The 13,176-nt window shown below is 25.2% G+C and overlaps 4 protein-coding genes across 6 annotated transcripts in view; all 4 read right to left on the minus strand.

The window, feature by feature from the left end:
- Positions 1-344: 344 nt before the first annotated feature.
- LOC139808525 (pheromone-binding protein Gp-9-like) lies at positions 345-3,406 on the minus strand. The gene is made up of 5 exons (XM_071770600.1): positions 3,252-3,406; positions 2,907-2,985; positions 2,298-2,425; positions 2,016-2,130; positions 345-1,778 (listed from the first exon to the last, which is right to left on the minus strand). Exons 1-5 carry the CDS (start codon positions 3,291-3,293, stop codon positions 1,633-1,635), a joined length of 510 nt encoding a protein of 169 aa, XP_071626701.1. The 5' UTR covers positions 3,294-3,406; the 3' UTR covers positions 345-1,632.
- A 632-nt stretch (positions 3,407-4,038) lies between these two features.
- On the minus strand, positions 4,039-6,828 carry LOC139808526 (pheromone-binding protein Gp-9-like). Its single transcript, XM_071770602.1, has 5 exons — positions 6,679-6,828; positions 6,330-6,408; positions 5,751-5,866; positions 4,842-4,956; positions 4,039-4,603 (listed from the first exon to the last, which is right to left on the minus strand). The coding sequence occupies exons 1-5, from the start codon at positions 6,718-6,720 to the stop codon at positions 4,476-4,478; spliced, it is 480 nt and encodes a 159-aa protein (XP_071626703.1). The 5' UTR covers positions 6,721-6,828; the 3' UTR covers positions 4,039-4,475.
- Positions 6,829-8,416: 1,588 nt separating this feature from the next.
- Positions 8,417-10,494, minus strand: LOC139808521 (pheromone-binding protein Gp-9-like). Of its 3 annotated transcripts, XM_071770593.1 has the most exons (6): positions 10,349-10,494; positions 10,021-10,099; positions 9,410-9,522; positions 9,125-9,230; positions 8,866-8,952; positions 8,417-8,656 (listed from the first exon to the last, which is right to left on the minus strand). In XM_071770593.1, the coding sequence occupies exons 1-6, from the start codon at positions 10,388-10,390 to the stop codon at positions 8,550-8,552; spliced, it is 534 nt and encodes a 177-aa protein (XP_071626694.1). In that variant the 5' UTR covers positions 10,391-10,494; the 3' UTR covers positions 8,417-8,549. The 3 variants fall into 3 exon arrangements, 2 of the variants coding, with proteins under 2 accessions (XP_071626694.1, XP_071626695.1); XM_071770594.1 differs by lacking the exon at positions 8,866-8,952; XR_011730888.1 differs by lacking the exons at positions 8,417-8,656; positions 8,866-8,952 and having other exon boundaries at positions 9,410-9,601.
- Positions 10,495-12,454: 1,960 nt separating this feature from the next.
- LOC139808523 (pheromone-binding protein Gp-9-like) overlaps positions 12,455-13,176 on the minus strand; it is a 1,655-nt gene continuing 933 nt past the window's right edge. The window contains exons 4-5 of the mRNA XM_071770596.1: positions 12,942-13,059; positions 12,455-12,709 (exon numbers count right to left, since the gene is read on the minus strand). Coding sequence (XP_071626697.1) covers positions 12,567-12,709; positions 12,942-13,059 — 261 coding nt within the window. The 3' untranslated portion in view covers positions 12,455-12,566. The remainder of the gene's footprint in view (positions 12,710-12,941; positions 13,060-13,176) is intronic.

Here is a 13,176-nt window from a genome sequence, read left to right on the forward strand (position 1 = left end):
GAAGCATTTTTATTATATTCTGTGTGTATTATAAACTTCATTATATTTTATATGTATTATAAATGTGCATTGATAGAGATAATTGTACGAATAATATTTAATTTTTGCATTTATTTGTATTTATTCAGGTTATTCTGTTTCTGCTTCTTACGATTTACGAAAGGCTACGTAAATAAAAAGAAATGCAATCTATAAAAATTTACTTACACAATCGTCTATTTATTTATACAATATTATAAGTTTAAAGAGCTCGATACATCTGATTCTTTAATAGAGAGAATAAGTAGATATATCATTTAAACCAAAATTTAGTTTTCGTATCAATACACCAAAACGAAAGAAAATAGTATAAATATATATCTTTATTGGAAATAAAGCTATACATAGCTGATTTTCATAGATTATTAGACATTATAAACGTGCTACGCACGTATTATTTAACTTTAATATTATATTATTACTATTACATGACACTATTATATGTTCCCAGGTAGCACATATTAGTTTCATATACGTTTTTTGAACGTATTCATAGTTTCATAACCGTAAAGAACCATTAAGAAACGTTTGAACAAAAATGTTTTTGAAACCATGATTTAAGAAACGTATTTTTTACGTTTCTGCAGTTAACAAAAATACCTATTTGTTAAATTTTTTATTTCAAAATTATAATTTGCTTTATCTATATAAATAATAGCTTCAATAGCCTTTTTTGATACATTTAAATATATATATATATATATATATATATATATATATATCCGGTTTTCATAGCGTTTTTCACCTTTCGGTTCCCAGTTTCCAGCCTTTCCTGTCTTTTCAATCTCCTGGTTGTAGATTGCGTTCTGACATGGCCTTCTGTATTCCGCCCAACCACGTTGCTTTGGGCCTTCCTGTTTTCCTTCTCTGCATTGGGGTACACTTCAAGATTTGCTTGGACAGTTTTCGTACATTTAAATTTATACATTTAAATTTATGTTGTACTAATTATTATTGAATAAAATAAATCATTTTATCCATGCATATATATCCACTTATTTACTTAAATTAATTTTGTCCTACCGGTCTTAATCTATTTGTCATCGGACAAATCTGAGCTTAGAAAACTTCCAACGGTTGCAAAATAAACGTTCTGCTGAACGTGGCCATTGAAAGAACATTTATACGTGTGTTCCGTTTTGAAGAACTTCCTGAACTGGTGCACATCAGTAATGCAATTTAAGTTAGAGTGAGACAAGTATATTTTGTATTATTTTGTTTATATTTTATATTTTAAGTTAGAGTGAGACAAGTATATTTTGTTTCACTTTAACTTATTGCACGAATATGCACCAGTTCAGGAATTTCTTCGAAAAAGAATAGACGTCATAGATGGTATATGCATAAAGCTTATAGAACATTCTCACGTATGTCTCAAAGATGGCATAAACACGTTCAAAAGACGTAAAAAGTAGGAATTTTAAATGTCTTTATCTAAAATATCTTTATCATTAAAACAAAACGTTTCTATAATAGTTTTTTAAACGTTATTTTATCGGAAAAGAAACGTTTCATTAAACGTTTTTCGAATGGACATTTTTACTCATGAGAAACGTTTCTAGAAATTTTTTATAAAACGTTTCGGAAAAACGCTTATAAAACGCTTATAAAACGTGTATCTGCTATCTGGGTTATATTAACTCCTTGAAATATAAGATCAAAATATACAAGAAATTTAGATTTTAGGCCACATGCTACAAGATTGAAGCTTTTTTCACATTTTTCTGTAAGATCCTTTGCTAGAATAGAAAAAAAATTAATTAAAAAATAATAAGAAGAGTAAAGTACTTATGTTACACCTTTTTTCTGATTATAATGTTTAAATTGTTAGATTTAGATAAATTGATAGCATTAAGATGACTTATTTAATAATTTATTGAAGAAATTAACACTAAACAGTTTTAATAAACAAAATCAATAATCTTATGTTTATTAATAATTGGAGAACTCGTATATAATGTGATTCTATAACTTACTTTCATTTATGCAGTTATTCAGACCTTTAAGCATATTTAATTTTGTTGATTCATCAATATTTTCAGGGATTGTCTCGCTACGCATTTTCTCTACGTCATATTCCGATCCTTCCATCTGACATTTACAAGAAAAACATATAAAATATTAATAACATTATAATATATCATTGTATAATAACAATTATATAAGATTACATTCTTGTGTCCCAAATAATGTTTTATTATCTTATTAGTTCATAGCTCGAACATTCTTTTACAAAGATAACAAAAAATATTACTTACAATTCCAAATTTTTCTAATATACATTGCAGGACGCAACCATTCTTTTTAATATTCTCTTGTTTTTCGGATTCGTTAAGAAAGATATTGTATATGTCAAATATTACACCTTTTATGGTAAACATGTCATCTAGAAAATGAATTTCAAAATAGGAATATTGTATATGTGCGCGTATATACGTAGGTATTCTAAAACTCCCATGAAAATTTCAGTTTTCGGTTTCAGCCGAAATTACAATAAAAGAGATTGTTTCAGTCGGATTCTATCTAAAATATTATATCATATATTTTCTTTTACATGATTTTAATTATTTCAGAGGTAATCAGTTTTGCGATTATGTGTTTCAAAATTCTAATATTTTTTGGAAAATAATTAAAATGGTTGTACATTTATACTTAAAATTTTGAAATACAAAAACTTATTCAATTTTGATATTGGTAGTCATCAATAGTAGTCTTCATTAGTAGTTTTAAATAAATCCTTTTTTATGGAAATAAGACACTTTTGTTGAAAAGTAACTGATTCAAAATTAAACATAAAATCCCTGGTTCTGGAGTAATTAAAAAGACATGCAAATCGAATAAAAATCTATGTATATATGTAGACTTACCATCAGAGACATTATTTTCAGTTAAGCAAATATTGTAATGTTCGGTGGAGGATCCCAATTTTGCGCCAACAGTAAAAGACTAAAAAATATATATATGTATATATGTAATTTGCTTCTTATTTTAGTGTTTATTATGTTAATTATAAGTTTCCTTTTTATACGTAATACATAAACACATTTAGATATTATCACATATTAATTATATATATGTACAGCAACACACAATGATATAACTTAATATTTATAACTTATTTGTAATTAATTTGTAAAGAAATTTTTATTGTATTTCTAAAAAATCTTTGTTCTTTCATTAATATTTAATATTTACGTCACAAAGATACTCACAATTAGCGCAAAAGTGCAAATATAGAATATAGGCTTCTCCATCTTAAATGAATGAATAAAATTATACCGCTATGTTTAAACGTACTTGTACAATAACGAACTGGAGCTTAACAGCATCATATTTATACTATCTCTAATATTTAAAATGCATAGATTAAAGTTGCGAAATCATAGATCACATAAACATGAAGCACATATATAAAAGATAATGATAAATCACTCATACAAACTCACATTGTTGCTAATATAAGTTGTTAAGATATAACTTACACATGCAATTTTCTCACATGTATAAGTATGTTTATATGCTGATTACGTTATAATTATTTTTTAATGTTTATATTACGTCAGTTAATTAGACGTAAGTGTTTATCTCTGCTGTATGTTCTAGAAAATTTCCGGATTTCTAAGGATTGATATATCGCAAATGTTTAAAAAAGTCTATAAATAATTATCCCTCTAAGGGATAAATTTTCAAAAACAGAAGTAATTCGACTGGATTAATTAACACAAGAATGCATTAGAAATGTTCGTGTATGAATTTCGGACTTAACTAATTATATTGTGAAAAAATTAAGAGGGTTGTATTTAATTTTCATTTTCTTATTAATTATAATTTATGTACATCAATAAAGAACAGTGTGTAGAATTAAATAGAAGCTAATGATATGGTAGCATATATATATTAAATACAAAAATTTATTTTATTAAGACTATGCTACGAGATCACAAACAACATAATGTACTTTTATTATATTATAGGATGATGAAGATTAAGCACAAAGAATAATCAGATAAATGATTTATTACAACAAAGCAGTAGTTAAATACAATTATGATAACAACCTATTCAGTTATTAGTTCAAAAGCAAGCGTACAGTTCTAATTGGAAAGAAAAAACTAATGCTGTAATGCAAACTGTACCATAATTTCAATGGCACCATTAATTAAAGATAACGAAACAATATTCGTAATTTCAATGAAAAGGAAATTAGTGAAACCAACGGCTTTCTCGCAAACAACGGACGTCAGAATAGCAATTAACACCGTAATATAGGAGAGATAAATTTCTCAAAATCCACATTATTCAACTTAATATAATTGATTATTATCAATCATTTTGTGCAATTTGTCTTATGGGCTTTGTCTTATGGACTAATCTCTTACATAATATCTTTTTCAGAAAAGGAATTGTATATCAACTGTTTTAATTACATTTAGATATTATTTTTCGGATTTATGTTCATGTTCTTCCTGGTTTTCAGAACGAGAAGCATAAACTTTCTCTTTAGATTTTAGGCCACATACTACAAGATCAAAGCTTTTTTCGCATTTTTCTGTAAGATCCTTTGCTAGAATAGAAAAGAAAATTAATTAAAAAATAATAAGAAAAGTAAAGCACTTATGTTACACCTTTTTTTATTATAATGTTTAAATTGTTGGATTTAGATAAATTGATAGCATTAAGATGACTTATTTAATAATTTATTGAAGAAATTAACACACTAAACAGTTTTAATAAACAAAATCAATAATCTTATGTTTATTAATAATTGGAGAACTCGTATATAATGTGATTCTATAACTTACTTTCATTTATGCAGTTATTCAGACCTTCAAGCAATTTTAATTTTGTTGATTCATCAATATCTCCTTTGATTGTCTCGCTACGCATTTTTTCTACGTCATATTCCGATCCTTCCATCTGACATTCACAAGAAAAACACATAAATTATTAATAAAAATATAATATAATATTATTGTATAATAACAATTATAAAAAAACTAGCTGGTTACCCGAGTTTCGCCCGGGAGTCGTTTTTCTTAAAACGACTTCATTTATGTTTCAATATCTTTATTGTGGACAAACATAAGGAGTGTTCATAGATTAAACATGTCGTAACCAATTTTTTTTTACTCGGTCAATTATTTCCAGAAAAATTGGAAAAATTTCTGATACCGGTTTCCAAAAAAGATCGGTAACAAAAAACTATACAGTTTATAGCACTCCCCTGGAAATTCTACCCCTGTTTTATATGCAATTCTTTAAGATTCGATCAATTATTTCCCAAAAAATTGGAAATGTTTCTGATACCTTCCCAAAAGATCGATAACGAAAAATTATACACTTTATGGCACTTTCCGGGAAATTCTACCCCTGATTCATATACAATTCTTTAAAATTCGGTCAATTATTTCCCGAAAAATTGGAAAAATTTCGGATACCGGTTCCCAAAAAGATCGGTAACGAAAAACTATGCACTCTATAACACTCCCCGGAAAATTCTACCCCTATTTTATATACTTTTGGTAAAAATTCGGTCGAATAGTTTAAGAGTGTATAAAGAACATACATACATACATACAGATCTATTTTATATATATAGATTCTATTTTATATATATAGATTATATTCTTGTGTCCCAAATAATGTTTTATTATCTTATTAGTTCATAGCTCGAACATTTTTTTACAAAGATAACAAAAAATATTACTTACTATTCCAAATTTTTCTAATATACATTGCAGGACGCAACCATTCTTTTTTATTTTTTCTTGATTTTCCGATTCTTTGTGTCGGTCATGTATCACATCTTGTAAGGTAAGCATGTCATCTAGAAAATAAATTTCAAAATAAGAATATTGTGCACGCATATACGTAAGTATTTTAAAACTTCCATGAAAATTTCGGTTTCAGCCGAAATTAAGAAAGATTCTTTCAGTCGGATTCTATCTAAAATATTGTATCATATATTTTCTTTTACATGATTTTAATTATTTCAGAGATGATCGGTTTTGGGATTATATGTTTCAAAATTCTAATACTTTTTGGAAAATAATTAAAATGGTTGTACATTTATACTTAAAATTTTGAAATACAAAAACTTATTCAATTTTGATATTGGTAGTCATCAATAGTAGTCTTCATTAGTAGTTTTAAATAAATCCTTTTTTATGGAAATAAGACACTTTTGTTGAAAAGTAACTGACTCAAAATTAAACATAAAATCCCTGGTTCTGGAGTAATTAAAAAGACATGCAAATCGAATAAAAATCTATGTACATGTGTAGACTTACCATCAGAGACATTATTTTCTGTTAAGCAAGTATTGTAATGTTCGGTGGAGGATCCCAATTTTGTGCCAACAGTAAAAGACTAAAAAAAAATATATGTATATATGTAATTTTGCTTCTTATTTTAATGTTTATTATGTTAATTATAAGTTTCCTTTTTATGCATAATACATAAACAAATTTAGATATTATCACATATTAATTATATATATGTACAACACCACACACACAATAATATAACTAATATTTATAACTTATTTGTAATTAATTTGTAAAGAAATTTTTATTGTATTTCTAAAAAAATCTTTGTTCTTTCATTAATATTTAATTTTTACGTCACAAAGATACTCACAATTAGCGCAAAAGTGCAAATATAGAATATAAGCTTCTCCATCTTAAATGAATGAATAAAATTATACCGCTATGTTTGAACGTACTTGTACAATAACTAACTGGAACTTAACAGCATCATATTTATACTATCTCTAATATGTAAAATGCATAGATTAAAGTTGCGAGATCATAGATCACATAAACATGAAGTACATGTATAAAAGATAATGATAAATCACTCATACAAACACACATTGTTGCAATATAATATAAGTTGTTAAGATATAACTTATACATGTAATTTTCTCACATGTATGAGTATGTTTATATGCTGATTACATTATAATTATTTTTTAATGTTTATATTACGTCAGTTAATTAGACGTAAGTGTTTATCTCTGCTGTATGTTCTAGAGAATTTCCGGATTTCTAAGGATTGATATATCGCAAATGTTTAAAAAAGTCTATAAATAATTATCCCCATAAGGGATAAATTTTCAAAAACAGAAGTAATTCAACTGGATTAATTAACACAAGAATGCATTAGAAATTTTCGTGTATGAAAATTTCGGACTTAACTTATATTGTGAAAAAATTTGGAGGATTGTATTTAATTTTCATTTTTCTATTAATTATAATTTATGTACATTAATAAAGAACAGTGTGTATAGAATCAAGTAGAAGCTGAGCATTTGTGCTAATGATATGGTAGCATATATATTAAATACAAAAATTTATTTTATTAAGACTCTGCTACGAGATCACAAATATACAAATAACATAATGTACTTTTATTATATTATAGGATAATGAAGATTAAGCACAAAGAATAATCAGATAAATTATTCATTACAACAAAGCAGTAGTTAAATACAATTATGATAACGACCTATACAGTTATTAGTTCAAAAGCAAGCGTAGACTTTTAATTGGAAAGAAAAAACTAATGTTGTAATGCAAACTGTACCATAATTCCAATGGCACCATTAATTAAAGATAACGAAACAATATTCGTAATTTCAATGAAAAGGAGATTAGTAAAACCAACGGCTCTCTCGCAAACAACGGACGTCAGAATAGCAATTAACACCGTAATATAGGAGAGATAAATTTCTCAAAATCCACATTATTCAACTTAATATAATTGATTATCAATCATTTTGTGCAATTTGTCTTATGGGCTTTGTCGGATTTGGTTTAGTTATATAGTTCAAAAGTATGATTTTTATTAAAAAAAAAAGAAAAATTGTGGAAATCACGCACAAATGTTTTTTGTTTATACATTAACAATAAAACTTAATAATTAAAAGTACACAATGCGGATTATATGATTTTATTTACAATAAATAAGAATTATGTACAAGAGCTATTTTTATAAAATCAATTATGAGCTTAGAATCATTGACATATTTTATTATGTGTAAAACGATGTGCAAGAAAATCAATCCATAATTTTTAATTAATCAATAATTTTACGTATAAGATACAAATTATGTATAGCAAATTGATATGTATGTATATGTGTGTAATTATTATAGCTACGCAAGTATATTTTAATACAAAAGACTACGTAAATGAAAAGAATGCAATCTATAAAAATTTATTTATAACACAATTGTCGATTTATTTATACAATATTATAAGTTTAAAAAGATTGATAATTCTAATTCTTTAATAAAGATAGTCAATAATATACTATCATTTAAAGTTTAAACCAAAATTTAGTTTTTGTATCAATGCACCAAAACAAAAGAAAATTGTGTGAATATATCTTTTTATTGGAAATGCTATACACTGTATACACTTCTAATTTTCATTTATTAATTATTTATTAGCTATTCTTAATTGCATTTACTATTTTTTAGATTTATCTTTATGGTCATGTTCTTCCTAATTTCCAGAAGAAGGAGAAGGAGAAGGATATAATTTCTCTTCAGCTTTTAGGAAACATTCCGTAAGAGCGAAGCTTTTTTCGCATTTTTCTGTAAGGTCCTTTGCTAGAATAGAAAAGAAAACTAATCAGGAAATAATAAGAAATAAGAAACATATGTTACACCTTTTTTCCGAATATAACGTTTAAATAGCTAGATGTAAATAAATTGATTGCATGATTATTTAATAATTTATTTAATAAATTAACACTATAAACAGTTTTATTAAACAAAGTCAATAATCTTATATTTTTATATAAGATTATATAACTTACTTTCATTTATACAATTATCTAGAGCTTCAAATATTTTTGAACTTGATGGAGCATTTGTTCTTTTGGTAAACTTCCTATGTATTTTTTCTGATTATAATGTTTAAATTGTTAAATTTAGATGAATTGATAGCATTATGATGACTTATTTAATAATTTATTGAAGAAATTAACACACTAAACAGTTTTAATAAATAAAATCAATAATCTTATGTTTATTAATAATTGGAGAACTCGTATATAATGTGATTCTATAACTTACTTTCATTTATGCAGTTATTCAGACCTTCAAGCAATTTTAATTTTGTTGATTCAACAAAATCTCCTTTACGAAGCATTTTCTCTACGTCATATTCAGATCCATTCATCTAATATTCACAAGAAAAACATATAAAATATATATTAATAGATAATATTATAATATAATATATCATTGTATAATAATTTAACATTAATACAAAAATTACATTTTTATGTTTTAAATAGTGTTTTATTAGTTTGTAGCTCGAACTTTTTTTTTACAATGATAGCAAAAGGTATCACTTACCACTCCTTCGTTTTGTAACAAGCATTGCATAACGCAACCATTCTTTTTTATTCTTTCTTGATTTTCTTGTTTGTGTTTGTCCTCTATTATATCTCGTATTGTAAGCATGTCATTTAAAAAATATATTTAAAAATATATATATTTATATTGTATGTATGTAAATAATTACTAAAATTGTTCTGTCATTTTATTCTAAAAAAAAGTTTATAAATTTATAAATTTTTATATCAATTTTCAGGTATTTGGGATAGAACAGACGTCTTTAAAATATCCGAAATATTATATTATATATTTTCTTTTACATAATTTTAAATTATTTCATAAATAATAAATTTATGTTTATATATCAAAATTCTAATAATTTATAGAAAATAATAAAAATGGTTGTATATTATTAAAATTTAAAAATGCTAGTTAAACACTTTATTTAATTTTTATTTTAAGTATTATTGTCTTCAATATAATTCCTTTTTATATAAAAATGACATAATACACTTTTGTTAAAAAATAACTAATTCAAAATTAAACATGTAATAGCTTTGGTTTTGTTGTATAATTAAGAAGACATGCAAATCAAATAAGAATTTGTTTTTGCATATATATAGACTTACCATCAGATACATTATTTTCAGTTAAGCAGGTATTGTAATATTTATTGCCAGCTCCCAACTTCGAGCCAACAGTAAAAGACTAAAATATACGCAATTTTAATTTGCTTATTATTTTAATGTTCTTTATGTTAATTAAGTTTCTTTTTCATACGTAGTGCATAAACACATATAGATATTATGACATATTAATTATATGTATAAGCAACAATAATATAACTTAATACTTATAACTTGTTAATAATTAATTTGTAAAAGAATTTTACATCTTTAAAAACATTTTTATTCTTTTATTAATATTTAACTTTTATGACAGAAATTAGGTACTTACAATTAGCGCAAAAGTACAAATATAGAATATAAGCTTCTCCATCTTAAATGAATGAATAAAATTATTCCACTATGTTTAAACGTGCTTGTACAATAACACACTGGAGCCTAACAGCAATCATATTTATACTGTCTGAATGTGTAAAATACATAGATTAGTGTTGCGAGATCATAGATCACATAAGCATATGAAATACTTGTGCAAAAGATAATGATAAATCACTCATACAAACTCACATTGTTACTAATATAAGTTGCTAAGATGAGACTTACGTATGCAATTTTCTCATATGTATAAGTATGTTCATATATTCTGATTATATATACTTTATGATTAATTTTTAATGTTTATATTACGTCAGTTAATCACTCTGCTGTATATTCCAGAGAATTTCCAGATTTCTAATGACTGATATATCGCAAATGTTTGCAAAAGAATAGTCTTGAGATAAATTTACAAAAACATAAATATCTAAATAAATTAATTATAATAACACAAGAATGCATTAGAAGTTTGCGTGTATACGAGGTTTAATTAAAAGATACCTGCAATTTTTTTTAAATATGTTTTTATTCATTGATATTAATATTGTCGCCTTGAAAGTAATCCCCATTAGATAAAACATTTATGCAAATACTCTTTCCAATCTTCGAAACATTTATGAAAGCAGTTTTTGATATGGCCTTAATATAATTAAGTTTGTTCGTCAATTTTTGCTTTATGTCTTTAATGATCGCAAAACGTTGTTCTTCATGATTTTTTTATCCTTGAAAGAACAACGTTTTGCGACCTTTATAGAAAAAAAAGAAGTCACGGTCGGCCAAATCTGGCAAATATGGTGGATCATATAGTGTCATTTGTAAAAACCCTTGAACTAGAAATGAAGTGTGCGCTGGTACATTGTCAGGGTGCTATTTCCACGAATTGTCTCTCCATAAATTTGGCCATTTTCTTACGAATTGCTTTGCGAAAGACGTATGACATCCAAATAGTACACTTTGTTGACCGTAATACCTTGTGGCAAGAATTCGTAAAATACAATACCGCGATAATCGGAAAGTACATTGAGAAGCTCCTTAACATTTGATCTAACATTGCTTCTTACGGTTTTAACTCACTTGGTGACTTCTATTGAGACAATTGAGCCTTTCTTTCGATGTATACAGCTGTATACCTGTGATACGTTATTCTTTAAACTAATCGGACATAATAAAAGTAGTAAAAAGCAGAGCACACAAAGTAATCTACATAATTGACTGTTGATAAATCCAAATTAAAAATGAAAAACGACTGCAAATATAAACAGATATCAAGAAAAGATAGATCAACTGATCAAAACAAATCAAACTTTAATCAGGCAATTTCATCAACCAAAGAAAACAAAAATTTGCACGTATTCTTTTATCAAAATCTCGTAAATTTCAAACTTGACTAATTATGTTATGATAAAAATTAGGACGGTTGTATTTAATTTTTGTTTTTCTATAAGTTATAATTTATGTACATACATTAATAAAGATCGACAGTGGATAGAATTGAGCATTTGTCATAATGTACTCATGGTGGATAAATACATAATTTTACCTAATTTTCTTTCCAAATAAATGTTATTTGAATATTATTAAAATATCTTTTTAAAGAATACGTTACTACATATATTTGATTTTTATATTTTCAAGCAATTTGTATTTCAGCGTTAAATGCATTTTGGCAATTTTAGAAGAATAAGATATGTAATAGATGGAATTACGGAAATGTTAAGGTAAGAAATTTTTGTTGCATTATTTGAAAATATTTTAAATCATGTTATAATAGAAAAATATAATGTTATTACATGTATAATAATATAAAGATATATTATTAATATGCATTAAAAAGAGAGTTTTTAACAATAATAATGTTATAAAATAAACAAATTCTTTATTATTAAATAATGTATTATAATAAGAGGTTTAAAATTATTTTTATAAATGTGTTTATTTTATATATTTATAAATGGGTTTTAACAAAATTAAAACACAATTCTCATATTTGCAGCACATTTATTAAATCAGAAAAATAAGAATGGAGAAAGTACATACAAGAGCGTATATATATATATATATATATATATATATATATATCTATTTATTTAAGGTAAATTATATTGTGTGTGTATTATAAATGTGCATTAATAATAATTATACGAATGATATTCAATTTTTACATTTATTTGTATTTATTCAGCTTGTTCTGTTACCGCTTCGTCTTCTGTATCTGAGTCTAATTCATGTTCATTATGTTGCCCTAATTTATCCATAGCTTCTACGATGCATACGTGCAAAGAGAAACTTTTCTCACATTCTTGCGTAATACTTCTCACTATATAAATAAAAATTAAAAAAATATAATTAAATAATATTGAAATATATGTATAATATCTTCTATGACTATTGTATTTTAATAGCAAATGTGTATTGTTCCAAAACTTGCACACTGCACATGGAAAAAGTGCACATAATATATGTTTTTGTAATACTTTATTTCTTAGTAACTGTAGTGTCGTAGTATTTATATATTTGTAATAATTATAATATAATAAGATATAGTTTACCTTTTTTCATGCATTTACGCATAATTCTGTGTGCTTCGGCTTGTACAGGACCGTCATTCATCAGCACTTCATTTATTCTTACATGAACTTGCGCTTCCTTAATGTTTGTTCCTTCCATCTAATATTATTAAAGAGAAATTATAAATAGTAGGAAATAGTAGAATATAACATACAATATAATTATTTCGTGTATTTAAAAAGTTATACAATTCAAAATGTATTAATTATGAATTAA

The sequence above is a fragment of the Temnothorax longispinosus genome, chromosome 2, assembly GCF_030848805.1.
Source record: "Temnothorax longispinosus isolate EJ_2023e chromosome 2, Tlon_JGU_v1, whole genome shotgun sequence".
Lineage (NCBI taxonomy): Eukaryota > Metazoa > Arthropoda > Insecta > Hymenoptera > Formicidae > Temnothorax > Temnothorax longispinosus.

What these genes read in the sequence shown, in the direction of transcription:
- LOC139808521 (XM_071770593.1), bottom strand. Translation starts at nt 10,390, where the DNA reads ATGGAGAAGCTTATATTCTATATTTGTACTTTTGCGCTAATT. An exon ending in GAATAACTGCATAAATGAAA is followed by an intron (nt 8,953 to 9,124) that starts GTAAGTTATAGA and finishes CATTATAATCAG; the next exon opens with AAAAAATACATAGGAAGTTT. An exon ending in AGATAATTGTATAAATGAAA is followed by an intron (nt 8,657 to 8,865) that starts GTAAGTTATATA and finishes TTTCTATTCTAG; the next exon opens with CAAAGGACCTTACAGAAAAA.
- LOC139808526 (XM_071770602.1), bottom strand. Translation starts at nt 6,720, where the DNA reads ATGGAGAAGCTTATATTCTATATTTGCACTTTTGCGCTAATT. An exon ending in AGAAAATAATGTCTCTGATG is followed by an intron (nt 5,867 to 6,329) that starts GTAAGTCTACAC and finishes TTTATTTTCTAG; the next exon opens with ATGACATGCTTACCTTACAA. An exon ending in GAATAACTGCATAAATGAAA is followed by an intron (nt 4,604 to 4,841) that starts GTAAGTTATAGA and finishes TTTCTATTCTAG; the next exon opens with CAAAGGATCTTACAGAAAAA.
- LOC139808525 (XM_071770600.1), bottom strand. Translation starts at nt 3,293, where the DNA reads ATGGAGAAGCCTATATTCTATATTTGCACTTTTGCGCTAATT. An exon ending in TTTGCACTTTTGCGCTAATT is followed by an intron (nt 2,986 to 3,251) that starts GTGAGTATCTTT and finishes TATATTTTTTAG; the next exon opens with TCTTTTACTGTTGGCGCAAA. An exon ending in TATTAGAAAAATTTGGAATT is followed by an intron (nt 2,131 to 2,297) that starts GTAAGTAATATT and finishes TGTAAATGTCAG; the next exon opens with ATGGAAGGATCGGAATATGA.